Source organism: Penicillium roqueforti, assembly GCF_015533775.1.
Source record: "Penicillium roqueforti strain LCP96 04111 chromosome Unknown scaffold_11, whole genome shotgun sequence".
Classification (NCBI taxonomy): domain Eukaryota; kingdom Fungi; phylum Ascomycota; class Eurotiomycetes; order Eurotiales; family Aspergillaceae; genus Penicillium; species Penicillium roqueforti.
Window position 1 is genome coordinate 258955 of NW_024067575.1, and position 27209 is coordinate 286163.

Consider the following 27209-nt stretch of genomic DNA (forward strand, 5'->3'; position numbering starts at 1 on the left):
TGGGGATCCAGAGTAGGATGACTAAGCGGCCATGTGATCCATGGATCCACCTCTATAGCTATGTAAGGCATCCCTAACATCTTCAATTTTCTTGTTCTCCTCTCTAACAACTACTCTCAGTGAAGGACCTTGCTCTCATCCTTTCTCACAGGCAGGGCTGTCGGTAACCATACTCCCTGTCGCAGGGAATAATCGCTCATGCGGCCTTGTTGTGTCTTTTGAGTGGTCTTTTTACATGTCTTCTTACCTGTCTTTTCAACTATCTCCTCCCCTTTCTTTTAACTTTGCTAACGGCAAAGGCGTAAAATGAGCAGACGAAGTCGGATCCCGCCCCCACACTAATGTCTGACCTGCCTGCAGGGCATGTAGTCTCCTCAGAACTGACGAGACTGCGACTAGAGGCACAGCACATTTTTGAATGGTTTGAGGAGCATCAACACGGCAACCAGTGATTGTGGTGCTCGGTCTGTCACCACCGGTAATCGAAGCACCCACAAGCGACCACCGCGGTCTTGGGGGAATCGCATTTCGATTTCAATGGGAGGGCTCTACCGGCCTTATCAAGGTCGTCCCTAGAATCGAACATCACATTGCCACAGATAAGTTCGTTGAAATAAATCGCGATTATTATAAGGCCATAGGTATCCCTAGGGAAGGATCGGCTTAGATCGGATCGATAACTTACCGATCTGGTATTAGGAAGGGTAAAGAAGCAGATAATGGCTTTATACCCCCCTCTCGTTACACTCGGCCGATTTAAAACTTTGGCTACCCTATACTTATTATTGAAACGGGTGTTATGGAATCGCTTGGCCGACTTCGCTAAGATACACGGAAATGGTTCGCAGATTCTAGGGGCGACATTAGAATGGTCGTTCTCATTCTTCTTAGGGATGACTGTATCTCTTTCGAGCAGTGGCAGTTGGCCCTAAGCGGTGCTCCCCGCCCGCTAACTTGGAATTACATCTGGTCCCTCCAGACACAAACCCCAAACATACCACTACTAACCAGACAGCCGGCATAACTTCAGCAACCTTATTGTGCCTATCATGTGAATATAACACCAAAACCGGTTGCGGGAATACCAAATGTTATGGATGGGAACCCCATGGTCTTCCCCTTCGTTGTAATCCAGGATCGTCCCCTAGGTCCAGGGGAGGGAGACCTTGTTCTTGGGCTAAAAGACTTCAATTTTGTGACGGAGCTCTTGCTTTGATTTGAAGAAAGCTATCTCAACGTTCAGCTTTGCCAACTTCAACAGTGGTGCCGCTGCACAGAGACTGGATGAAATACAGCGAAACACAAGAATGACTGGTTAAAAGCATACTTACGACATGTCACAGGCCACGAGGCCATCGAGGACGAATAGTACAACTTGTATTCATAGCCATTCTTCTATGCCTATGATAGCTCAATGAGATTGATTTGCTCTTGAAATAATGAACCGATTCATTCCTTTCTTATAGCGGTGATATAGGACCACAGTCACTTGATTTGTCTATACAGCTAACTTCTTAACTTGATCATCTCCAAAGCTGGTCTTTGCCTCCCCGTTCCCAGCTTCAACGTTGACATAGGTAATACAACTAGAATTTGGAAGGTCGGTGACAGCTCCGCTTGTTCTATAGAGCCCATTGTTCTCAATGCCCTCAAGAGTATGATTCTTGGTCTCGGGTATCAGCAAGGTTACAAGAGCAGTGAGCAGCATGATCCCCGAGAACAAACCAAGGACGCCCTCCAAGCCGATTGCATCTTCAACAGTGCCGAAAGCAAATGCAGTTAGAATTGCACCGCATTTTCCAGAAGCAGCAGATATGCCGTGTGCTGTGCCTCGAACACGTGTTGGGAACACTTCGGCGGGAAGCAGGAACGTCGTGCAGTTGGGACCAACCGTCATTAAAAACTGCGAGAGGGCAAAGATAACCATCAAGCCAGCTGTCGGGGTGTTTGCGCTCTGTGTGCTGATTCCAGCCCATATGGCATAAAGTATACACACCATGATACTGGTCCAGAATTGTTGGCGCACACGACCGATGCAATCAGGAAGGAATATTCCGACGTAGAATCCGGGGAGATACCCTGCTACCTGGATGATTATATTGCCCACAGCGGTGTGGTACAGGGTGATCCATGGTGTTGCTCCCTTGGCATAACCGATTCTTGTCAGGATAATGCTCTGGTTGAGATTGATACCGTAGTATGCGATGTCGCTGTGTGCGTTAGTTTGCGGCTTTTCCTTTTTCCAAGTCCACCTAACTTACTACAAGAACCAGGAGGCTGATGTTGCGAACAGCACTTTGGCATGTTGCCAGTGACTGAAGTACTCGCGAAATTCTTCCCACTGCTTCTTGAATGTGCGTTTCTGCCCGGCAGCGTCATCGCAGACATCTAAACAGTATTAGCTATCTTCAAAGCACAAGACCGAGGCACTCTCACATTGCTTGTAAGGTGTTGTCTCCGTGATCGTTAGCCGGGCATAAAGAGTGAACAACGCTGGCACAATTCCAATGCCCAATAGCAAACGCCAGACCCATTCGAGATGGCTTATGTTGTTGGCTATCGCCCCTTTGAATGCCTTGAGCAAGATCAGAAACACAATGCTGGCTGAAATATTGCCGAGGCCGATATTCGAAAAGACAGTCAACACTTGAATAGCACGGGAGCCAAACGGTGATTTTTCTGCCGCCAAAGATGAAGACAATGGATAATCTTTCTCGAGTTAGATCCATGCTTCTATTCCAAAGGAAAAAGACTTACCAGCACCAATTCCAACTCCGGTCACGACACGAAAAATTGCAACCCATGCCGTCACAGACTGGGCCGACATCCCGTTCCAAGGCAACAAGACTACCAATAGGGTTCCAAATATGGTGAGGAGGAGTTCTTTGCCGTAAACGGTGTGGCGACCACAAACATCACTCAGAATTCCAAAAAGAAGCTGGCCAACCACCATTCCCAGGCTCAGACCACCTTTCATGATGTCGCTGTCGACTGACGGTACCTTGTCATCTTGGAAGTATAGGTAACCCAGAATTGGGACCACTGTGTAACATTAGTCTTCGGCCTCATTGATTAATTGAAGCCACTCACCAAGTCCAATTGTCAGGTTAAGATAGCCATCTGCGAAGAATCCAACGCCTGCAGTGGCTACAAACCTCAATTTGGCTCCGAACGATGCCATTGGAACGAATCAAATGATTCTTGAGGTTAAGGAGAGTAGAAGTGATCGAGGAAACAAAATGCGATTCCCTTGCGTTGCACACATTGTTAATTTGGCGAATGGTGATGTTATATACTTCTTTCACATCACGTATAATAGGAGGTATAGCCAAGACATTAGCATCTCGGAGAGAACCACCGGTAGCTTTTCTGCGATATACTTCCTATCGGCCATAGCAGTCGTCATGAATAAGCGCAAGATGCAATGAGCAACGTGCAAGCTGCCACGGGGGATACACAGCTAAAATAGACCGTGCGGTGAGGCCAGTCAGGATTTCCCATCGACCCCACGTGGATCCGGCCTTATCCCGCCAGCTGGTCCCCCGTTTCCCCCGTAAGTATATCTTCGGTGCGAAGTGCGCAACATTATTCGGACGCGGAAAGGTCATGCTGAATTGTCTGAACTCTGGTTGGTGCTTTGTAAGAATTTATCGGATCTGATGCAAACACTGCAAAGTCGAGAACATTATCACTCCGCGGCAACCTCAATTCAGGCACTCATTATGGACATCGAACTACCGTCTCCGCCGCCCGTAAGTGCTTTGCGAGAATCATTCGGCGATCGAAAGCCCCCCGATATTACTCGCAAGATTACTGCTTGTGTAGCATGTCGAAAACAAAAGGTTGGTCCTCTTGAAGTAGATGACAAAGCAAGTAACTGACAGGGAAAGGTCAAATGTCATATGGGGGAGGGTCAGATGCCATGCTCGCGGTGCAAGAAGAGAGGTCTCCCTTGCAGCGTGAACCGAAGCTTGCAGACATTACTAGAAGACGATGTCACGTAAGTACAGACTAATCGTTTGCATTGGCATTTCCTGACAGTATCTAGATGGAAAGGGGCCGTGGTGCAAAAGATGCGGCGGCTAGAAGAGGCTGTTGCAAAGATTGCTGCCAAAGTTGACATGCCCGAGTTTCAAGCTTTGCAAACTGTGCAAGCTGCGCCCGAAATACAAGATAATTCTTTGAGCCCACCGGTTGAGACTATTAATGAGAAAGTTATCGCGGGGGAAATCTCCACCTCAAGTCAACCGTCTCAGCCAAATGAGCACCATGAGCCACCGCAGACATGGGAAGTGATAATGGATCCCCGAGGTGGCCCAGCTTCTATCCCAGCCTCCTGCGTCTCAGAAAGTGGAAAGGCAGGTCTACCAAACAATCCATCAACTTCCCGTCGTCCAGACTTGATATCTACGGGACTTATTTTACTACGCGACGCCGTTTCGTTGTTCGAAACATACCATCTCAGACTTGATCATTTTCTCTATCGTATTCTTGGCGACCATATTAGTTTGGACTCGGTTCGAATCGCATCCCCACTATTGACGGCGGCTGTTTGTACCGTGGCTGCTTTGCATTCGCATTCCCTCGGTCATCTCTTTGAAACTTGCTACGGTGAATACAAGAACGTTGTCGCGGCCCAAACTTTCTCAAGGCATATGAATGAAGATGACATCCGTGGCCTGTGCGTTGGTGCGTTTTGGTTGCATGAACTTTCTTGGGCCTTGATCGGGAATGGTATGTGATGTGGCTGCAATCTTGTGGTGGATTAAAGCTAATGGAACTAGCCGTCCGCATTGCATCGGACATTAATCTTCATAGTGGTATCTACAAAGCCCTCAAAGGAGACCGCGATGGCTATCTTCAAGCTCGACTATACTATCTCGTCTATGTATGCGACCACCACTTTTCGATCGCCTACGGTCGACCTCCGATGTCCAGAGAAGGGTTTATAATTGAGTCGGCTAGTCGAATACTAGAAACTGAACACGCCACAGAAGATGATGCTAGACTAATCAGCCAGGTCAAGGAATGGTCAATCCTGGGTCGAGTCTTCGACACCTTCGGGGTAGATGTTGATACCCCTATTGCACCGCAGACTCTGCCCCAACTGCGTCGATGTTCTATCTCTTTGGATACCTGGTTTGCAGATTGGAGCGAAAGCTTCAAAGCAAATCAGAATGTCGGGAACTATCCGCAAAAGGGCGTGGGTTTTCACTATCATTTTGCAAAGCTATACCTTTGCTCACACGCCTTTCGTGGCGTACCGATATCAGAGAGCTCACCTCAATACATGTCACCTGAATTGGAGGAGATCGCCAATTCCGGCGTATTGTCAGCTATGTCAATTCTTCGGATGATTGTTTCTGATGCCGAATTTCGATCATTCATGAATGGGCTTCCTTTATATTTCGATACTATGCTCGCCTTCGCCGTTGTCTTTCTCCTCAAAGTTGCTACGAAGTATGCCTTCATGGTCAGAATTGATACGACCAAGATCCTTTCACTGGTCACTGACACCGTGGCTGCCCTTCGGGATATCACTCAGTCTATGCATAAACACCATCTCCTTGTGGTCATCAGCGAGGGCTTGGAACGTTTGTCGAGTAGATGCCAAATGTCCGCTCACACAGCCCACGAAACAATGTATCGTACGTCTCCTGCCCAGGAACAACCCCCAGTCTTTGATGCAATTTGGATGGAAAACATGGCAAGCTTTGATTTTCAAACTATCTTCCCTGATATTGACGATTGGTGGCTACATTATAATACATCGATGGAACCTCCTCTTTGATCTCGGGCATCGAGATAGATAAATATCAGATTGCCCAGTTGAGCACAAGATCAAAAACGTCATAGTTTCTCCAGTCCTTCGCCTTAGCCTTGCTCCCATTGTTTGCCGGCTTTGACATAATCAATGGGATCTCTTGCTCGCTTAGGCCTCCATGCGACCGTAACGGGTGGTCTTTCAAGTTTGAGAGATCATGATTCGCTTTGCAGCTGCCAATTACGGCATGCGGTTTGGAAATAACCACAATATCACCCTCCCGGTCCAAAGGCATATCATATCTTGGGGCGGCATCTTCGCCGCTGAGAGCAACCTCGACATCTGGGAGTGACTCGCAGATTGAAATCATCGATCCGAGTTGCGTGATGTCTTTGAGATAGACGCGCACAAAGGACCCGAGTGCACCATGGTGTCGAACGAATGGATCCGTGATGGGGCAGATAACCCTAGAGGCATTCGGCCCAAACTCGGCATTGAGAACTTCCTCCAGGAAGAGAACGTTGGGCTCTCCCAGCTCATTTGACTTTTGGCTCATACCATGGTCACCAGTTACACCGATGACAGGAGCTAGAGCTGCAAGACTCTGCAAACGCTCGTCAATTGCTCCCATGAAATTGTCAGCCTCCTTGCTGCCAGGTTCATACTTGTGCTGGATGTAATCGGACAATGTCAAGTACAAAATGTCCGATCTCTTCTCCTGCAGCAGTTTGATGCCTGCGTCAAGCACAAACAAAGACAAATCGCCCGAATATTGGCTAGGTGCAGGCTGACCGAGCCACTTTTCCACATCGGAAATCCCGTTCTCGTCCAGAGTGCAATCCGCTGCCTTTTCCGAAGAAAAGCAAATGGCTCCCTTTAAGCCGTGGGCAAGGATTTTGCGCAGTTTGTCTTTGGCGGTGATGGCTGACACTCGTACACCACGCCGGAACATCTGCTCCAGTATTGTTGAGCCACGAAGTAGGGAGTCGTCGGTGACCATCTTGGTCTCTCCTGTTTCTCGGTCCAAGAAGAAGTTTCCGGCAATTCCATGTATGGATGGTGGCACGCCTGTAATGATGGATACATTGTTCGGGTTGGTGAATGAGGGCATGCAACTCTTAGCAGTGGCATGGAACCCGTTGTCAAGGAATTTCTTGAAAGTCGGCAGAAGACCTCTCTCAATACCAGACTTCAAGTATTCCGGATCGAAGCCATCAACACAGATCACCACTGTGGGCTGTGTTGGCAGGTGATATTCTTTCGAATGTAGGGTGAACTTCGACCGGGAGTCTGTATATGTTTAGTATATATATTGGGTTGTTAGAGGTCGCTATCGCAATCACACTCACCAATAAGACACTGATAGGCAATTTCCTCATAGGCTTCCAGATCAGGGACTTTCCAATTCGGCTTTTTCGCGAGATCATCCCATCGTCTGACGGAAAGCTTTGCCTCAAGCAGAGGATCCTTTTGCGCCTCCTGGATCTGCTCGTTATTGTACCCGCCACCCTAATTGTCATTAGTATACTCCTAAAATTGAGAATGTAATAAGGGAAAGGTGACCTACCTGGAACTTCAATGTCCGCTTACTGGTCTCACTCAATGCATCATAATAGCATTGATCCGTCGCGACCAAATAGCGCTTAGCCATTACATGCGCACCAACCAGCTTGCACACCTTCTCACTGAAACCAATCTGGCGCAGGTAGAACTCCCCCAGAGCTTCATGGCTTTGTCTTCCGAGATACTGGCCGTCGGGAGTGATCATTTTCTCCATCTTCTCGGCCGCGGGGATGAATCGCCCGACATCGTGCAAAAGTGCAGCCACGATGACCTCAGGGTCGTTTCCATGCTCCGGGGACTGGGTGGCAAGATATGCACACTGTAGCGAGTGTTCCAGTTGAGTTACTTGCTCGCCGAGGTAGTCACCCTGGCCCTGTGCATGCAGAAATTGGAACAATGTTTTGATCGTTGCTCGAGTGTGTTCCTCGACCGAGTCAAGAGGTTGCTCAGTCTTGGAAATAGTCATTTTCATGTTCATTTTGATGAAAGCTTTTGGTTATTCCTCAAGAAATGGTCTGTTGATGGTCTTAAATAGATCCCTTGGTCGTACATAGGGTGTGGTGACATATTAGAAGTCCTTGTAGCATTGGGCTAAATCGCGAATAAAGGCACGAAGTCCGTCTCAGCACGTGCACATGGTGATCTTCTCACTTGCCCCTCCAATAACTCACGATATTCTCAAAGATTCGTGGATGAGCGAATCGCATTCGTCTCGGCACGAAGCCCGTTGGTCTGTGCGGCATCCCATGGGTTTCTGGTTGGCATCGGGACGAACACCTTCACTGAAGTCGCATCCAACGCAATCTAGAACTAATTGAGAAATGGCCCACGGGTCAATTCCTAGGGCAATCGAAGGCCGAATTATCGGAATGGCCCCGCTGTTGAACAACAGAAGTCGATGCGTTTCGAAAAACTATTAAAAGCTCGTAGGTTTACTGCATTCTCACTTCGATCATCTCATTATCTGCCTACTTCGGTGGTTTCGAACAAATTACTCAAAGATGTCGCCTCTTACACCTGAACAAATAGCTTTTTACCATGAGAATGGTTACCTCCTCCTACGCGCCGACGAGCATGAACTCGTTGATCCTACGGAACTCAAGCGATGGACTCAAGAAATCCAGGCCTGGCCTCGTGTCAAGGGCAAATGGATGCCTTACGATGAAATCAACATCAAGGGCGAACGCCAGCTGATGCGCACGGAAAGGTTCATTGAATACCACCCTCAGTTCAAGTCACTAGTCTGCGGCGAGCAGCTGGCGGAGATTCTGAAGGCAGTCTCAGGCGATGTATGTTCATTTCCACAAGACCGAAGCTCTATCAGGAGATCATACTAACATCAAGCTATTAACTGTAGGATATGTTGCTCTTCAAGGAGAAGATCAACTACAAGCAGCCACAGGGAAACGGCTTCCAGGCGCACCTCGATGCACCAGCCTACGACCACATCGGTCGCATTGAACATGTCACCGCCAACATAGCCATTGACGCTGCGACGCCTGAAAACGGATGTCTGGAGGTTGTGCCCGGGTCCCACAAAATGCAAATTGAATTTGCGGCAGGTGGTCGAATCAAGCCTGAATGGGAGCACTCGCACCCATGGACTCCTATTCCACTTGAAATGGGTGATATGCTGATCTTTGGGTCGCATCTCGCCCATCGCTCTGCTGAGAACAAGACCGATAAGAGTCGATCGAGCCTTTATGCTACCTTTCACTCGAGGAGTGACGGGGAGGATCTTCGGGAGCAATACTACAAGCATCGCATGGAGATGTTCCCGCCTGAGCATGGTGAGTTTTCTTTGGAATGTCAAATGTTTAAGGGCCGAGTTGCTGATATATATCTTCTAGAGCGTGAGGCCGGCAAGGATTATTCCAAAGGTTACCAGACCTATGGCTTTGCGGCGCCTTTCACCAAAGCCCCAGAAAAGGCTACTGCGACTGTGGTTGTTTAGGTACTATCATGGGTATCACTATGGCGTTCATCAAATTCAAAATGTTTACTAGGCAACTGTTGAATACCAGATTAAGAAGCCAAGACTTCTATATATTGACAAACCTCCCGAAAATAATAAGCGAAGAGATACGTACAGCTGTATACAAGGTACATATTATTATATAATGGCATATCAAACACCCAAGTCCAAAAAGAAATACGAGCCGAAATCACATAATGCCGAAAACGAGCATTCGAATACTCAGTCATCCTGATATAAGGGCACAACGACATCCCCTACCATCACCGTCCTGCGATCTGGTAGTTCCGAGTCAAAGCCCTCTAGTTCTTCTGGAGAAAGTGCGGAATATCTGCCAAATTTGACCTTCCCATCGATGTTTCGCGTCTTGGCAAGCGTTGAAAACGGCTCAGCGCGTCGGACACCGGTGAACTGATCTATACAAATCATTTGACAACGCTCGCATGCATCGAGAGCATCGAACCGAAGTTGATCTGGTCCAATTCGAAGAGATGACCACCGGTCCTCCGCATATGGTTGTTCCACGTCCCCACGGCGAGCAAGTCGTTCAGCAACGACAATGTTACCCCGGAAGACGTCCGCGGCAACAGTCTTATTGTTGCTATTCTTGGCGTTTGCTTTGATGATCTCATTCAGTCGGTTGACAGATGAACGCGAGACAATTAGAATTGGCGACTCGTTGGATAACGTGATTAGTCTCTGACCACCCTCAAGTACCGGAGGAGGGAAGTCAGGTGGGAATGAGCCTGGCATGATCAGCTTGCGGAAACGGTTCTTCCATGTATTAGGCGTCCGTTGCATCTGTGAATAGCGGTTGGTGGTCTTTGTAGGGAATCTTGCGAGAGTACAGGGCACGCCCAGGAAGTCTGAGAAGAATGCCGAGACCACCGGGGATGTGTAGGCATGGAGAGAAACTCGGTCGCCGCAGACTATTGTGGATTTTTTGGTCGAGCTCGGACAGAAGGATGTGGAGATGAGACTTGTGTCCTCCCAGCCAAGTGAAATCTCAAGGCTGACCTGATCTGACGCCGCGACTGCACCACAAGTAATACGGAGAACTCCTCTTTCAATATCAATTGAGGGTCGTAGAAGACACATGCGAGGAAATCTACTATCATTAGTTTATAAATTTGGATGCTTTTGCTTGGATACGCATACCTTTTCTGACTCAGGGCTGCACCAGTCCCTTGATGAATCAAACACCATTCTCTATCCCAAGCTAGGCCCTCTTTCTTCACTTCCCAACGTTTCCCCTCGGGTATCTTGAAAGCACCGCAACTCTTGATTGGGAATACTGCTAAGCTTTCAACAAAAAAATGAGGAGCAACGACCCCATCGTCTTCGGCCAGAGGATCCAGGGCGACTATGGGTGGAATCTTCTCCACATAGAACTCCTCTATGAAGTTGATCAAGGAGTCTATATCCTTCATATTTGTCGTGGCACCGATACTGACACGCAAAATTCCTGTTGGTCGCCCTCCAAGAACATCATGGTTATCACCACAACGTAATCCCGCAGAGTAATGCCGGCGAAGCTCCGGTCCAGTCCACCCAAGTGACGAGGCAGTTCCCCCAGGATTACAAACGGACCCAGTGCGTATCTGCAGATCTTGCACCGTAGCCAGTTTTTCCACCTCGGTTTTAGGAACCCATTCGCCGCGACTATTGCAAAGATTGAATGCAATAATCGGACCTTGGGTATGCGGGTTGCCATATGCCGAGGTGTGCGATTGATAAATTTGGCAGACTTTTTTCTCATTGAAATGTGCCAATGAAGAAAGCCTATCATAGACTTGTTTTGCGAGGAACCCAGTATGTGCCGAAATGTTCGCCATCGAGCCGAATAAGCGTTCGTGCGTATCTAAGGCTGTGTCCAGAGCTATGATATTGTGAAACGGAAGAGTACCATCCTCTAGCCGCTCATGAATAGATGTTTCTTTTTTCGCATGCCATTGCACGCCAGTGGCCAGGACCATGTCGACGGTGCCTCCGCCAAAAAACTTCCGTCGCTCAAAGACCCGCGCAGCACTTTTGCGGACAATCAAAGCACCCAAATCGGGAAACCCAAAGATTTTGTAAAAGCTGAGGACAGTGAAGTCTGGGGCAGATGAAGACGGACCCAGATCAAGTGGAGCGGTGGATACCAGCGACGCAGCGTCAAGCAGGGTGTATACATTCCCTCCACTTTCGTTTGCCGCGGCTCGGACTTGCTCGCACCATCGAATAGGCAGACGCCGGCCGTTCATATTGGATTGGGCTGGGTAGGCAAGGAGTCTGGGCGCCTTGGACTGGTTACCAGCCAGCTTTAAAATCTCAGCCTCCATCTCGTCATCATTTTGGAAACACTGGTAGCCCATCTCGGCCAACTCTCGTACCCCAATGAGACTGGTATGAGCATCGATGTGGTAGCCATACCAAAATCCTCGATGGTCGGAGTCCCGGAGTGAGTCTGCAACTAGCTTGATGCCAGCAGTTGCGTTTGCCACAAAGACAAGGTCGAACTCATCCGGGTCCGCATTGAAGAAACGCAATACGCGGACTCGGATGTCTTCTGTTCTTTGTGTAGAAAGCTGCGACGACAAAGACATCGAATGAGGGTTTCCAAAAAGATTAGATGTAAGATCACGCGAGAAAGACTCGATCATGGACTTGGCATAGGGTGTTGTCCCAGCATAATCTAGGTATGTTGTTCCTAGTAGAACAGTGGTCAGCATGAATAGAGTGATAGCAGACGGACACTTATACCATTTAGTAGAGGATACTCCTGGTCTCGAATGATGTCCACATCGGCGGAGTAACCTTGACTATAGTTTGAATGGATAGACCCCTGAAAGGTTGATTCCACCATTGTTGAAGTTCAACTTTGGACAGACGCACTTCAACGTCTGTTGTACTTCGTACTTTGTTTGAAATCAAGGTGGCAAATTGTGAAAGAAGGGACTTCCTGTCTAGCAGTACAATCAGCACAATCAGCATAATGGATATCTGGAAGATCCAGAAATAGATCGCATAGTTGTGTAAATGAGTAATATCAAATGGATTTGAAGAAGGAGGTGGGGAGACCTTACCACATATAAGATAGCAGTAGCTATATTCTCATCGGAGGTTACCGATACCAACAAATCAACTAGCCTGGGTATGATCTCCAGTCCACTATAAAGAGATAGGCTATCGGAGGTTTAGAAAATAAGGACATTCCAAGAGTCAGGTATATGGCTTTTATAAGTTGTTTTCAAGTTTTCAAGGCGTGATGTGAAGTGACGAAGAATGCTCGAGATGAGATTCCCCTCGCACGTAGCCCGTGATATATTGGACGTGGCAATAGTTGCTTTGTCATAGCGCCTTATCGTGCCGGCCATTGTTGTCACTATACCACACGCACTATTCTACACTATATACACGATGATCTACAGCGACTCCACTAACTACATTGTGATGCTCATGCACTCTATGCATAATATCAGGGTCACTAGACCCTTTACAGTCACGGACATCCTCATCGGGGAGACATGTTTGAATCAGCCGACACGTTCATGAGTATGTACTATTGGAACTAATGATTAGACGCCCCCACATTATGATACACAATCACATTATTGATCGCTATAGACTTCCAACCAACCATTTGCCTATGCCTGTGAGAACTTATTTGATCATTATAACTTATACCTCACAGGTTCCAATAGCGTCCTAGATGCACGATTTGCAACCCAACCTGCATGGGTGTCTAGGATCCTACTAAAGCTAAAGCACTACATTTAGTCTCATCACAATGCCAGCTTACCCACTCAAGTTTATTACTATTTATATACGAACAGTGTGCCTAATTTCACTGATGATACATTGGGCTGGAAACACGTAGCCATGGGTTGAGCGAATGACACTAAACAATCTATGTCAGTACGTGTGAGTCAAGTGCTAACGCTGTACGGAGTAGACCATCAATCTTGTAATTGTGAAAGAAAAGCTGAAAAAGCTGTAACAGCGCCACTGTAGTGTTCTAACTTGTTTCTAAGGCTGAACTGGGGCTGAACTGATCAGCATCATGGTGACCTTCGTAGGGTGCACTATAGTATACTATTATTGACTATTTGTTCTTGGGGTTCATCCCGTTCTGCTGCTTGTGCTCGCAAGCTGAACATGACTATTCAGCTAGGAGTTTTCTTATTGGTGTTGAGGATGATGAAAGATAACACCGGCCGGATTCATGTAAATGATTTTCTTGGGTACCATTGGGCGATGTGACCGTAGATTGTATTGTACAGATGGGGTTGATAGTATACTTCAAAGACAAAACTCCGTCCCAAGCTCCTGCTATGGCTGGTACAAGTATTTGTGCCGATCCGGTTCGCGTTGGAATCGACAGAGCATTGAAAAGCCAGAATGAACAAACTGGCCAAAATAAAGAAGGGAAAGAAGACGATGCGACGGTGGATGGCGGTGGGGCATCCACATTACCGCTTGGGCCATTGTCTCCAGCCGCGGCCATGACCTCTCTGTTGCGCCGAGTCAGCATTGCTCTAACCACTTCAGGAAGGACCAATAGAGAACTAACCTGCTTCCACATCCTGACCATCTCCGGCATTGCCTCCATCGCCTTGCGACGGTCCTCGAGACGTGACTCCATGGTGCGCTCCCACTTGTGACCCTTGACCTTATGGCCAACACCAGTTCCCTTGACCTGCAAACCACGCTCTGCACGTCGTGTCTCCTTGAATTCAGGTGATTTGCGACTAGGAGGAAGAAGTGCCCCCACATTGTACTTGATGGCCAGCTTCATCAGATCGGCTTGCTGGCGCAGTCCATATTTCGGTGCTTCCCATTTGCCGAATCGCTTGTGTGGAAGAAATGGATTCCGGACATCGTTGCTGGTCACGAGGAGTGCTCGTGAAGGAGTCCAGCCATGCTTTTTCTCTCCTGGTGCACCCTTGGCATCGCGATCTGGTGTGTAAGGGGATTCTACCTTCATTGGTACATAGCCCTCTCCGTTCGCAGGGGCAGGACGGCGGACAGCTGCGGAGTGGGTTTGTGGAGGATACCGAGCGAAGAAATTTACCAGGCGTTGAGGAAGGTTTTCCAACAATGTGCCCGTCTGCTTCGAAACCGACATAGTGGATCAAGATGGTTTGTGATCCTAGTGTGCACGGGTGGTTCTAGGTTGCTTGTGAATGTTCCGGTCAAAAAGTTGATACCGCCCGGGCTCACGCCAAGCTTGTCAGGCGACAAGGCATAAAGTGGTCTTTGCGCCTTATCCCGAAGGCGTCGACGGGTATTTCTGCCACATCGCCATGGACTATACCGCCCTCAAATCCCTGGACCAGGACGGGCCAAAGATATTTCGCCTCAGGCATAAATCAGGACCTGCTATCGCTTGTCTGTCTCGTCTCAACCCCAAGAATTTCTTCCTTTCGCAATCTTCATTGTTACCATCACTGCTATCTTATTAGTACCTGCAAGCTCATCCATCCATATTGTCTTATACCGAGGTATCAACTTCTCGCGCGCATCCTCAGCACTGGACGACCATGGCCGACTATCAGTACGGAGGCTCCGAAGAGGAGAATGCGGAGATTAGAAATCTCGAGACCCAGCTGGTACGTGTTCCATGTGGCATTTGACGAACATGTTCCTTGTCGACTGACATGTCTATCTTTTACAGCTTGATGATCCTGACAACTTCGAAACTTGGGAAAAACTGATTCGCGCCGCGGAGGCCCTCGAGGGTGGAATAACGCGCAATTCCAGCCCCCAGGCCATCACAACCGTTCGCGCAGCCTACGACCGGTTCCTTGCCAAGTTCCCATTGCTCTTTGGATACTGGAAGAAGTATGCCGACCAAGAGTTCTCTCTCACCGGCACTGAGGCCGCTGAGATGGTATGCATACACCCTCCCTGGGCGCCAGCCTCTTCTTTTCCATGGCTTTGTACTAATCCTGTCGCCCTAGGTTTATGAACGAGGCATTGCTAGTATCTCGCCCTCTGTTGATCTCTGGACGAACTACTGTTCGTTCAAGGCGGAAACTTCGCACGACCCCGATATAATTCGAGAGTAAGTGAGAGTAGAGATGGTCTTCTTCCCTTTCCCTATAACCGTTACCGACGCAGCTCGCGAAAGTTCTCGTGATGCCGGTCACATATTTTTTTCTGGATATCTGAATATCCAGTCGGTCTCATTGTCGATGGGTGAGAAACCACTCGCTGCTTTGCTTCTTTGATCTAAGTGGAGTTTACTTCTCACCCATAGCTCACCCAGGCTGCATATCTCCTCTGATTGACCAAATTACGACCTTGCATTGAATGGCAATGAATAGTCTCGTTCGATGGCCCTTTACGGAGCACAGGATGCCCACCTATCCCTTAGCTTCATCTACCGCACTCATTTGATTACTTGGGTTTTCAAACGGACAGAGTTCACTGCTCATGTTTCCCCTGTCTCCTATCACCTCTATCACTCCTATCACTCCTTTCCCACCCATCAGGCACATGTGTCCACATCATGCTAACCTAATATCAACTAGGCTTTTCGAACGAGGTGCGAGCAGTGTCGGTCTTGATTTCCTGTCCCATCCCTTCTGGGATAAGTACATTGAGTTCGAGGAGCGGCTTGAGGCCCACGATAAGATTTTCGCAATTCTTGCACGTGTCATTCATATTCCTATGCACCAATATTCTCGCTACTTTGAGCGGTACCGTCAAATCGCGCAGGGTAGCCCTTTGGCCGAGCGCGCCTCGGCAGAGACCATCGCCGCTTTCCGCGCTGAGATCGAAGCTGCTGGCCCCTGTACTGAAGAAGAGATGACGAAAGCTCTTACAGCGCGCGTGAACAATTACCACCTGGAGGTTTTCGCGCACACTCAGGCTGAGACGACCAGGCGTTGGACTTTCGAATCGGAAATTAAGCGTCCCTATTTCCATGTCACTGAGCTCGATCAAGCTCAGCTGACGAACTGGAAGAAGTATCTTGACTTTGAGGAAGGCGAGGGTTTGTACTCCCGAACTCAATTCCTGTATGAGCGGTGCCTGGTCACTTGTGCCTATTACGACGAGTTCTGGTTCCGATACGCTCGCTGGATGGCTGCTCAGCCTGACAAGGAGGAAGAGGTTCGAATCATATATCAGCGTGCCGCGTATCTCTACGTCCCAATTGCCAATCCCACGATTCGACTCCACTATGCCTACTTCGAAGAGGTGTCAGACCGCGTGGACGTGGCGAAAGATATCCACAACGCTATTCTTATGTATCTCCCCAGCCATGTTGAGACGATTATCTCACTCGCAAATCTGTGTCGTCGCCACGGAGGTCTTGAGGCGGCCATTGAAGTCTACAAGACACAATTGGATTCGCCAGAGTGTGAAATGGCTACAAAGGCTGCTCTCGTTGCCGAATGGGCCCGGCTTTTGTGGAAGATCAAGGGCAGTCCTGACGAGGCGCGCAATGTTTTCCACGAGAATCAGCAATACTACCTCGACAGCCGACCCTTTTGGGGAAGCTATCTCGTCTTCGAGATTGAGCAACCCACCAGCGCGGCTACCGAGTCGGTTCAGTATGAACGTATCAAGCAGGTCATTGCCGACATCCGGTCCAAGAGCGTTCTGCAAGTCGACTCTGTCAAGGAACTTGTGCAAATTTACATGAATTACCTTCTCGAAAGAGGCACCAAGGATGCCGCGAAGGAATACCTGGCCCTGGATCGAGAAATCTACGGTCCTTCATCCGTGGCTTCTGTTCGGACTGGCGGGAATGTGGCGGTGCACCCCACCCCTGCAGAGGGACAGTTTGCTTCGATTCCTCAGATGCAGCCCACACCTGATGCCGCGGCTGCACAGGCGTATGCCTACTACCAACAGACAGCAGCGAACGGCGGTGCCGCTTGAAACCCAACAGTCATATGCACGTCCCTCAAGCCAATGACTGCAACTATGGATACGTTTCTTCACGAATGGGTGCGTTTATGGAAGTTCTGCTGGTGCCTTTTCGGTGTTTTATCTTCGTTTCTTACCCTGGCATATTGACCTGGGTGGGTGAGTTCTTTTTTCATGTAGTATCATCCCCGTTGCCCGTGCTGGGCAACTTTTCCTCCCTCCTGTTCTCTAGCGATATTGCCCCCGCTTAAAGACAGCTTCTTCTCACTTTCGTTAGATGCACTGGTGTCTTGTCCCTTCTTGGGGCTTGACATAAGATTTGCCGATCTGAGATTTGGATCCTTCGGGACCAATTGTATTCTAAGGTGGCTTGTTTTCCAATGAAATTCATTTAAACTGTTTTCAATTGATTCGTCTACGATTGTCTTAGCCTTGTTAGACTTACGCACAACAACTAGATCGTTCCAGTATATTGTGGTTGAGCATGTATAATCCTTTCTACCCCTTTCTAATAATGTAGCCATTGAAGAGGGAAATGCACGATGGGCAGCCTGGTTATGCAGGTAAGACGAGAACGACACAAAAATACCAACCATCCAGGACGGTTCACCATAGTATACAATCTCCTAGTGCACAAACATCTCACAACTTGCTTCTCATTTTTGGGGTGATGATCTGACTAGGCTCTCTCTCTCTAGAACTTTACTTGACAACTAGGCTCCTGCTTTTCTCTGCACTGCACCACGTACTCCGTACTCCGTACTCCGTAGAGTCATATTTCAGTGGGATTTGCATCCCAAGGCCCCAGACACGCTTTACTTCTGCCAGTAGAGAATGTCATATACTATAACGCGCATCACACGTGCGCCCTACTCGGGGTATATAGGCTGGCGGCGTAGAAAGAATATAGCCATCTTACCTACTCCGTACTCTATCGGAGTCTATAGTAGATATGCACGTGATCATGCACACGTGACTACGCGTCTAGCTCTTATCGTATTCCATAGAAATTCCGTCTCTAGTTTCCTTAGCCATCACTTCTCTTGCATATTCAAGTCATGACCAACGGCGCCGAGGGATTCCCTCCACGCCCTCCCTCAGTGGAGCGCCTGCCCAGCCCGCCTCCGCCTCCTCCAGAAGATTTAACCGCTCCTCCACCGCCGCCAGACAGCATCGCTCCTCCACCTCCTCCCGATGATGTGCCACCCCCGCCTCCAGCTGATACCCAGAAGAAGCAAAAGCTAGGATGGGGCGCAAAGAAACCGGCTGTCACTCCACTGAGTGTGGAGGACTTGATACGCAAGAAGAAAGAAGCAGATGCGGCAACTGCAAAAGTAAGCCTGTCCTCTTCCGATGATGATACATGACGCAAGATTCCGTGCCTTTTACTCACATTTACATCTTCTTGTAGCCTAAATTCTTGTCTAAAGCTCAACGAGAGAAAATCGCTCTGGAGAAACGGGCTCAAGAGGTTGAGGCAGAGCGGCAAGCCAAGGCTCGCACCAACGGCGCTGATCGCAACGGTCTCATATCTGCACCATCGTCTGTGAGGCGCCAAGAGCCTCGCAATGTGCGGGATGAACCAGTGGTCCGTCATGTCCCCACCGGGCCGCGAGCGATGCGTGACGAACATCCAACTGGACCTGGTGGTATGCGAAAGGGAGGCCGTCAGCACAATCAACACAATCGCGACCAGGATATGCCGCCACCCCCATCTAAGACTAAAGGCGAAAAGCGTCTGACGGAAGAAGACGAAGCGGCAGCACTAGCTACATTGACTAAGCACCGATACATGGGAGCCGACCAGACATCTAACTTCTCGGCAAAGAAGAAGCGCAAGCGTACTGCAGACCGAAAGTTCAACTTTGAATGGAACACCGAGGAAGACACAAGCGGAGACTATAACCCCCTATACCAGCGCCGACAGGAAGCCAACTTCTTTGGCCGAGGGCGTTTGGCAGGCTTTGGTGACGATGTCGCCGATGAGGTTGCGCGCAAATACGCAGAGGCACTGGTGAGCCGCGATCACGAAGCTGGTAGCGCGCGAGCCAAACAAATGCTGGAGATGGAACGCCGGCGACGCGAGGATAGTACCCGCACGCAGATTGACAAGCATTGGAGTGAGAAGCGCTTGGACCTCATGCGTGAGCGAGACTGGCGTATTTTCAAGGAGGATTTCAACATTGCCACCAAAGGCGGCAGCGTACCCAATCCCATGCGTTCGTGGGAAGAGAGTCCATTGCCAAAGCGCTTGTTGGAGCTTATTGACCGTGTCGGATATAAGGACCCAACAGCCATTCAGCGCGCGGCAATCCCCATCGCCATGCAGTCGCGTGACCTGATTGGTGTGGCCGTGACAGGTTCCGGTAAAACCGCTGCATTCCTCCTCCCACTTTTAGTCTACATCTCGGCGCTACCGCGTCTTGACGAGAATGAGTGGCGCAAAAACGACGGTCCATACGCTATTGTTCTAGCACCCACACGTGAATTGGCGCAGCAGATCGAGATCGAAGCCAAGAAGTTTACACAACCCCTTGGTTTCAACGTGGTCAGTATTGTCGGTGGTCACTCGCTTGAAGAGCAAGCATTCAGCCTGCGCGATGGCGCCGAAATTATCATTGCCACTCCTGGTCGTCTAGTTGACTGTATCGAGCGTCGCATGCTAGTCCTCAGTCAGTGCTGCTACGTGATTATGGATGAAGCAGATCGTATGATCGATCTTGGGTTCGAAGAGCCTGTCAACAAGATCCTGGATGCCCTCCCCGTCACGAACGAAAAGCCTGATACAGAGGAAGCTGAGAATTCAGCTGCAATGAGCCAACACCAGTACCGCCAGACCATGATGTACACAGCCACTATGCCTGCCGCAGTCGAGCGCATTGCTCGTAAGTACCTCCGCCGACCAGCCATTATCACCATCGGTGGCGTTGGTGAAGCCGTCGACACAGTTGAGCAGCGTGTGGAGATGATCTCCGGCGAAGACAAACGCAAGAAGCGCCTCGGCGAAATCCTCTCATCAGGCGAGTTCCGTCCACCGATTATCGTGTTCGTCAACATCAAGCGAAACTGTGACGCTATCGCTCGCGAAATCAAACAATGGGGTTTCTCCTCGGTTACTTTACACGGTTCCAAAACCCAAGACCAGCGTGAAGCCGCGCTCGCTTCCGTGCGCAACGGCTCAACAGACGTTCTCGTCGCAACTGACCTCGCAGGAAGAGGTATCGATGTCCCGGATGTGTCACTGGTCGTTAACTTCAACATGGCGACTTCGATCGAAAGCTACACTCATCGTGTCGGTCGTACTGGTCGTGCTGGAAAGAGTGGTGTTGCTATCACCTTCCTGGGCAGCGAGGATAGCGATGTCATGTATGTTACACCCGTTCCTCTCCGTTTAACATCTGGTTGCGGTCTTGATTTACTAATGCTTATGCAGGTACGATCTCAAACAAATGCTGATCAAGTCACCCATATCGCGTGTCCCCGAGGAACTGCGCAAGCACGAAGCGGCGCAGTCCAAGCCCTCACGCGGTCCTGGCGGGAAGAAGATCGAGGACAGTTCTGGGTTCGGAGGAAAGGGAGGGTGGGCGTAGGCCTCTCTGCCATTTCTCTCTTTTTTCTGTATTATTTTCCATCGATACCACCTGTTTTTTCCCCCGCTATGGGGTGTTTTGTTAGCAATCAACATGATCTCGGAGGCTTCTATGTCATCACTAACTAGTGGCGCCGGTTGCCAAATACCATGCAGTTAGTCATTCCAATCAAGGCTTGCCTAGCTAGCCGTAGTCCATACAAGCACTTACTCTACAAGATATGAAATAATTGAGTGGAGTATGATTTTAGCTCAAAGAAGCACATCCCGCGTGCTTTCCGTAGGTGACAACGTAGAGATAATGTGCAGTAGAAGGCAAGTTCGAGCTGCTAACGCTGGAAAACAAAGAATCCCCGTGTATCCAAAATATTTATGAACATTGTTCAGCCACTTTTTTATAGACTTACAGCTTGCTCTGGAGATAGCTGTTGCTGCTTAGCCACTGCTCAACATCGTCGCGGTCACGCTTGAGCCAGTTAATCTTGGCGCGGATAGAGTCGAGGCTCTGCTCAACAGCGCGGTCGAAGCCCTGCAAGAAAAATTCAAATTAGTAAATATTACAAGGATAGAAAACCCAGGTGAAACCTTGGTGAAGTCACTTACCTTAGTGTCCTTAGAGGCGAAGAACTGTTCAACGTCCTTCAACTGCGCCTCGGTGCAGAAACTGGCAGTGGTCAGCTGGACAACAGTGCCCAGCATGCCGAGACCGGGAGGAAGACGCTTGTAGATCTCATCCCAGTTAGACTTGAGCCAGTTCCAGCGGCTATCGACACCAGCCGGATGGCTGCGGAGACCGCCAAGAGGCATATAAATATCCTGGCTCTTGACCTCCTCGCTCATGGCAAGGCCAAGAGTACGTTGGATAAGCTCGGGGTCTTCGGAGGCACCTAGGCAGCGCAGGGCGGTGACCTTCTCGTCCGAAGTCTGGGCATGGCGAGACCGATCTAGGACCACTTCGTACTCCTTGAGACCACCGTGCTTCAGCGCAATGGTGAAAACACTACCACGGATGTTGGGGTGGATGGCGGAGAGGTCGCCAGCAGCGAAGCGGGTGAACATGTCCAAGGCGGCCTTGACCACAGTCGGGTCCTCAGCCATACCGGCAGAGCCGAACATGAGCGCTTTGAACTGTTGCAAAATGTGATCGTCGTTCTCGGGGAACTCCCAGCCGATTTCGTGGGCCTTGGGGGCAACCAGCGAGCGCTGGAAGGCCTTGAGGGCGTCCTTTGTCTTATCGTCCTCGAATAGCCAAGCAGCACGCAGGGTGCCGATACGGGTCAAGATCTCGTTCCAAACGACAAACTCAGACTCAGTATCGAGGCCCTGGAGCAAGGAAAGCATACCAGAGGTACGCTGGAAACCAGAAGCTGCCAGGGCACCCGAGTCGGCAATCATGCCGGCACGGTCCTCGACACTCAGACGGCCGTCACGAGCAGCCTGGCCGAGCTTCTTAAGACGCTCGGGGCTGTATGATGTGCGGAAGATGGCAGAGTGATCAGCGTTGAGCTTGAAGAAGTCCAGGTCAGGAACGGGGAAGTCACGCTCGCGCTCAGTCAGCATAGTGTCTTCATCAATACCCTTGTCCGTACGCAGACCAAGCATGACAGGGAAGAGGGTCTGATCTTCCTCTGGACGAACGTCACCGGTACGCAGGAAACGGTTTTGCTTCACGTGAATAGAAGAAGTTTCCTTGTTTTCTGTAACACTGAGGACAGGGAAGCCAACATTCTTGGTCCAGATATCCATGACCGACTGCACGGGTTTTCCGCTAGCATCAGCAAGAGCAGACCACAGATCACCGGTCTCCGTGTTACCGTAGGCGTGCTTCTTGATGTAGTTGCGGACACCTTGGAGGAAGACATCTTCGCCCAGGTACTTGGAGATCATGCGCAGGACAGCGGAACCCTTAGAGTAGGAGATAGCATCGAATATCTGGTTGATCTCATCGGCACGCTTGACAGGCACCTCAATGGGGTGGCTGCTGCGCAACGAGTCAAGCGAAAGAGCACTTTGCAAGTTGTCGATAACGTAAGTCTGCCAAACCTTCCACTCTGGGTAGAAGGCGTTGCAAGAGTACCATGACATCCAGGTAGCAAAACCCTCGTTGAGCCACAGTCCATCCCAGAAGTCCATGGTGACCAAGTTTCCAAACCACTGGTGGGCCAACTCGTGCTGGACGGTCTCAGCGATGCGCTCCTTTCGAGAGGCGCCACTGTTCTTCTCGTCCAGCAATACATCAACAATACGGTATGTGATCAGACCCCAGTTCTCCATGGCTCCCGCGCTGAAATCAGGCACGGCGACCATGTCCATCTTTGGCAGAGGAAAATCACTGTCAAATGCCTTCTCGTAGAAGGCTAGAGTCTTGGCAGCCAGCTCCAACGAGAAACGGCCGTGCTCAATATCCTGGTCGGGGGTGGCGTAAACACGGATGGGGACGCGGAAGTTCTTTGTCTCAATGTGGTTGAGCTTTCCGACAATAAAAGCAACGAGATAGGTAGACATGAGGGGCGAAGTGGTGAATTTCACAGCCTTCTTCGCACCACCCTGGACCTCGGTCTCAGTATCAACATCCATATTGCTCAAACAGGTTAGGCTCTTATCTGCGACCAAGGTCACAGTGAACTTGGCTTTGAGGGCAGGCTCGTCGAAACAAGGGAAGGCCCGACGGGCATCCGTGGGCTCCATCTGAGATGATGCAATGTACTTAGTCTCGCCATTCTCCTTGTATGATGATCGATAGAATCCGGCCATGTTATCATTGAGGATACCAGTGAAGGTGAGCTTCAACTGGGCATCCGACCCCGCAGCGATAGCCTGGCCGAACTTGATGGTTGCGGTCTGGTCATCCTCGTTGAAGGAAATTTCGGGCTTGGAGTCTACGACTGAGCCCTTGGATGAGACAATTGCGCTATGAATTTCGATCTGGTTGGAATTGAGGGTGATGAAATCGGTGTCTTCGGTCACATCCAGGCTAGATGTAGATGTTAGTAACATATAAAACTATGCACCACAGTATGCATTATACATAAATGACGTACTCGATAGTGACTGCTCCCTCGTATGTGAACTTCTCAAAGTCGGGCTCTAGTGTTAAATCATAATGCTGGGGCTTGACGTTTGTAGGTAGGACCTCACGGCCGCCCTTGACGTTGGTTGACCCGGAGGTCTCGCGGCGTGAGCTACACATTCTGCGGTAGGAACAGTATCGTTTGGCGGTCTGTGATAGCGGCGAAGGAGAGCGGCGTTGGGTGATTGATCTAGGAATCGAAGCTTGAGGAGAACGAGCGGAAACAAAGAGGGGGAGGGGAGATCTGGCGGAAAGAAGCGGTGGCTTTGCTTGCTGCAGCAGCACACGCGTGGAGAAGCGGCGCATCAGCTCCACGAACCCGAATACCGGGAGAAAAAGGAAAGAAAGAGAAGAGTAAAGGGTATTAGTATTAAATAATTAAATAGAACCAAATGTGAGATCAATTGAACCACGGACTTGAGACCAACCGTCACCAAAAAGAAAGAAAAACATGAGATCAGAGTCCGGCAGATGCGAAGGCGGTCAATGCCAGTGGATCTTGTGCTTTTTGTTCTTTTTTTTCTTCTTCTTCTTTTCTTTCCTTCATCACGCAAATTCACCCAGTGGATGTCTCATTTCTATATGACAGACAACTGATTGGAAATGGCTTTTATGCTGTTATTTTGCAAGACAATATACCAGCAAGTTTGAGGGGCTCATGACAGTTTCAATTGATTCTCTTGGGTGGGCTACCATAGAAGACTGGAACATACAGCACCGCGGTTCATTGTTCTGATGTCACAGCATGACAGAGCAGTTGGTAATGAGGTGTTGTGAAGAAAGAATGGTTCTATTCTGCTATTACCTATTACTAGTAAGGTCTGGTGAAAAGTCACCATGACAAAATATATCTCCCAAGCACATAAATCCAAAATCAAGCAACCCAATTTTATCTCACACCCAGTATCCCTAAGAACGCACTGCCTCTGCCTGTGGTAGTCGTGTGAAAACACTTCGAGACCAACCATCCGCATCCACGACGGACTCCTTGACAAGCACATACTTACCAATCCGAGGCAACAACACCGCCCAGACAACGTAGTAGATTGCTCCTGCTGCGAAAAGCGCAAGGGCTACCACACAGTGCAGGTAGTAAGGTAGCTGTTCGTACACATTTTGGCCATCGCTTGGGGGCACATATGGCGCAACCGCGAGATACAGGTTTGACAGCATGAAGAAGATGGTGACTGGTAGTGTAGCACGAATACCGGGCTTCCAGTTGGGGTAGTTCTTCTCTTTGGTGAGGTAGATATGAACGAGACCAGCGGCCACGAAGAAGTTGACAATGGAAAGGGGGTAAGAGATGAGACTGGGAGAATTGGTCAGTATTGATCTTGCGGTGTCTTCAGAAATCACATACTTGAGGAGGAAGTTGTATGCGTCACCGGGAGGGGGGGCGAGCATGATAATGACCGAGACGATATAGTGTTCAAGCAAGCCAGCGGCTGGCGAGTGGAAAGGCCAGTTGCTGGCCCAGATCTTGGAAAAGGGCAAAACACCTTCACGGCCGAGCTCTTGGACAACTGTTATCGAAGTCGTATTAGTATACCGTTCAAATGTGAATGTGAGAATACATACTTCGCCCTTGTGAGAAGATGACGGACAACACATTGCCAAAGGCAGAGAGAGCCACCAAGACCGACATAGCTCTTTCGGCCTGTTTGCCGAACATGTTCCTGAAGAACACAGCGGCGACAATGCTGCCAGACCCGAGCATTTCTTCTTTCGATACAGCGGCAAAATAGGCGATGTTGACAAACATATACAAAATGCCAACAGATATGATAGCAACAGGGGCTGCAATCTTCAAGGTACGGGTTGGGTTCTTTGTCTCGCTCAAGGCCTGTAAATGTAATTAGCAATGTGATCTAGACGCAACTCATATGTTCATGTTCTTACATAGTTGGCATTTGAATAGCCAATAAAGGACCAGATAACGTTGTACAACGACATGACAATGCCATATCCACTTCCCTTGGTGCCTTCAAACGCATTTTTGAAGTTATGCGGCGTCTCAGCCTTTGTATGGCCACCAAGTGCCGCCCAACCAGAAACAATGATAAACACGACGACAATCAACTTGATAACACCAAGCGCATTCTGAAGCCGAATACCCCATTTCAGGGCAACGGAATGGATAAGAAAGGCGGCAGTGAGGCAGGCCATGCCAACTCCACGCTGGTTCCATCGTCCAACCTCAACTTCTGCTGCGTTGAGGATATATTGACCGAAAACAACGCTGTTACTTGCAGCCCATCCGAGTAATACTGCATAGGCGGCGAACATGGCAGTGGCCAGGAACTTGGGCTTGGTATAAACGTATTCGAGGTAGTTCTTCTCGCCTCCATTTCTATACAGCCAGATTAATCAGTCAAGTCTTCTCTCTGATACTTTCGTTCAATAACATACCTTGGAATTGCAGTACCCCATTCTAGGTATACTGCCGTCCCTGCTAGAGCAATTACAGTGCCGATAACCCACATGAACAATGAGAGACCAACACTGCCAGTCAATGCAAGGATAGTGCTTGGTGTGGCAAAGATACCCGTACCAATAACCCGGTTAAAGATTAAGAGGGCAGCACTGAATACTCCAATGTGACGACGGCTGTCGGGGGTTGCCTCGAAGATATTTCCTTCATCTGAACGCAGAACGATTAGAGGTGTCACGCAGCCATCACTCGATATAGAGAAGAACATACACAATCCCGAAATACCATCTGCTCGCCGGAGGCCGTCATCTCCGGCCGACTTTGTAGCAAATACTGGCGACTTATCAGAAGCCTCAACAACAGGGTCAACCCGTTCAGCCATTATTAGGTTATGCAGATCAAGTCACTACCCACACAGTGGAATCGATCGATGAGTATTTGTATTCAGCTGCGCTTCCAAGAGGCAAATTGAGGACGGCTAGCAACGGCGCAAAAATGAGGTGCTAGTACTAAATGTGATGCCATAGGTCCTTGCGGCTGGGCATCGCCTTTTACTACCCTGGAAATCAAGTTGGAAGACCCGTACGGAGTATCACCAGATGGAGGCAAAGGTCCCAGCAGAGTTTGTGGGTTTCATCCGTATAATCCGGCCCACATGGAAGAGTTCCAGAAGCCTTGGGCAAGGCTACGGGCTACGGGCTGCATCGCACCATTGCCTGGCGATGCCGACGTTACATTGCACGAAAATTGGCAACCCAATTAGACATACATTTGTCTTGGAAATGGGATAGCAGCGCATGATTCATGTCGTCTGTCTTAACCATCATGGCGCAATGAAAGAAAACGCAAAGAAAAGCCTCGGAGACCGGTGGTGCGGTGACCAGGGTGAGTGGGCTGCTGAGGATCCATACATTTGGGGGACGGGCCGTGGTAAAACTACGGTAAACATGGTCC

General features: G+C 49.4%; 11 protein-coding genes across 11 annotated transcripts; 5 read left to right on the forward strand and 6 right to left on the reverse strand.

The window, feature by feature from the left end:
- Nucleotides 1–1498: 1498 nt before the first annotated feature.
- Nucleotides 1499–3181, reverse strand: LCP9604111_4990 (uncharacterized protein; the record flags this gene model as incomplete). Its single annotated transcript, XM_039072750.1, has 5 exons — nt 1499–2210; nt 2262–2388; nt 2437–2709; nt 2758–3042; nt 3091–3181. 5 exons carry the CDS (start codon nt 3179–3181, stop codon nt 1499–1501), a joined length of 1488 nt encoding a protein of 495 aa, XP_038928961.1.
- A 541-nt stretch (nt 3182–3722) lies between these two features.
- LCP9604111_4991 (transcriptional regulator family TF) lies at nt 3723–5791 on the forward strand (the record flags this gene model as incomplete). Its single annotated transcript, XM_039072751.1, has 4 exons — nt 3723–3842; nt 3891–4000; nt 4049–4734; nt 4785–5791. 4 exons carry the CDS (start codon nt 3723–3725, stop codon nt 5789–5791), a joined length of 1923 nt encoding a protein of 640 aa, XP_038928962.1.
- A 25-nt stretch (nt 5792–5816) lies between these two features.
- Nucleotides 5817–7805, reverse strand: LCP9604111_4992 (uncharacterized protein; the record flags this gene model as incomplete). Its single annotated transcript, XM_039072752.1, has 3 exons — nt 5817–7054; nt 7114–7273; nt 7332–7805. 3 exons carry the CDS (start codon nt 7803–7805, stop codon nt 5817–5819), a joined length of 1872 nt encoding a protein of 623 aa, XP_038928963.1.
- A 523-nt stretch (nt 7806–8328) lies between these two features.
- Nucleotides 8329–9281, forward strand: LCP9604111_4993 (phytanoyl-CoA dioxygenase family protein; the record flags this gene model as incomplete). The annotated part of the gene is made up of 3 exons (XM_039072753.1): nt 8329–8616; nt 8685–9117; nt 9178–9281. The coding sequence occupies 3 exons, from the start codon at nt 8329–8331 to the stop codon at nt 9279–9281; spliced, it is 825 nt and encodes a 274-aa protein (XP_038928964.1).
- A 243-nt stretch (nt 9282–9524) lies between these two features.
- Nucleotides 9525–12150, reverse strand: hxB (putative molybdenum cofactor sulfurase protein (HxB); the record flags this gene model as incomplete). Its single annotated transcript, XM_039072754.1, has 3 exons — nt 9525–10410; nt 10461–11994; nt 12048–12150. The coding sequence occupies 3 exons, from the start codon at nt 12148–12150 to the stop codon at nt 9525–9527; spliced, it is 2523 nt and encodes an 840-aa protein (XP_038928965.1).
- Nucleotides 12151–13756: 1606 nt separating this feature from the next.
- On the reverse strand, nt 13757–14412 carry LCP9604111_4995 (mitochondrial 54S ribosomal protein mL59; the record flags this gene model as incomplete). The annotated part of the gene is made up of 2 exons (XM_039072755.1): nt 13757–13798; nt 13858–14412. The coding sequence occupies 2 exons, from the start codon at nt 14410–14412 to the stop codon at nt 13757–13759; spliced, it is 597 nt and encodes a 198-aa protein (XP_038928966.1).
- A 415-nt stretch (nt 14413–14827) lies between these two features.
- On the forward strand, nt 14828–15426 carry LCP9604111_4996 (HAT repeat-containing protein; the record flags this gene model as incomplete). Its single annotated transcript, XM_039072756.1, has 4 exons — nt 14828–14896; nt 14962–15177; nt 15248–15351; nt 15408–15426. The coding sequence occupies 4 exons, from the start codon at nt 14828–14830 to the stop codon at nt 15424–15426; spliced, it is 408 nt and encodes a 135-aa protein (XP_038928967.1).
- A 296-nt stretch (nt 15427–15722) lies between these two features.
- Nucleotides 15723–17177, forward strand: LCP9604111_4997 (putative mRNA splicing protein (Prp39); the record flags this gene model as incomplete). The annotated part of the gene is made up of 1 exon (XM_039072757.1): nt 15723–17177. The coding sequence occupies one exon, from the start codon at nt 15723–15725 to the stop codon at nt 17175–17177; it is 1455 nt and encodes a 484-aa protein (XP_038928968.1).
- A 1046-nt stretch (nt 17178–18223) lies between these two features.
- prp28 (mRNA splicing protein PRP28) lies at nt 18224–20755 on the forward strand (the record flags this gene model as incomplete). Its single annotated transcript, XM_039072758.1, has 3 exons — nt 18224–18499; nt 18577–20531; nt 20599–20755. 3 exons carry the CDS (start codon nt 18224–18226, stop codon nt 20753–20755), a joined length of 2388 nt encoding a protein of 795 aa, XP_038928969.1.
- Nucleotides 20756–21001: 246 nt separating this feature from the next.
- LCP9604111_4999 (M1 family metallopeptidase) lies at nt 21002–23944 on the reverse strand (the record flags this gene model as incomplete). Its single annotated transcript, XM_039072759.1, has 4 exons — nt 21002–21089; nt 21162–21283; nt 21358–23728; nt 23796–23944. 4 exons carry the CDS (start codon nt 23942–23944, stop codon nt 21002–21004), a joined length of 2730 nt encoding a protein of 909 aa, XP_038928970.1.
- Nucleotides 23945–24733: 789 nt separating this feature from the next.
- On the reverse strand, nt 24734–26637 carry LCP9604111_5000 (high affinity methionine permease; the record flags this gene model as incomplete). Its single annotated transcript, XM_039072763.1, has 6 exons — nt 24734–25133; nt 25185–25347; nt 25403–25667; nt 25724–26174; nt 26234–26465; nt 26526–26637. The coding sequence occupies 6 exons, from the start codon at nt 26635–26637 to the stop codon at nt 24734–24736; spliced, it is 1623 nt and encodes a 540-aa protein (XP_038928971.1).
- Between the last annotated feature and the right edge of the window lie 572 nt (nt 26638–27209).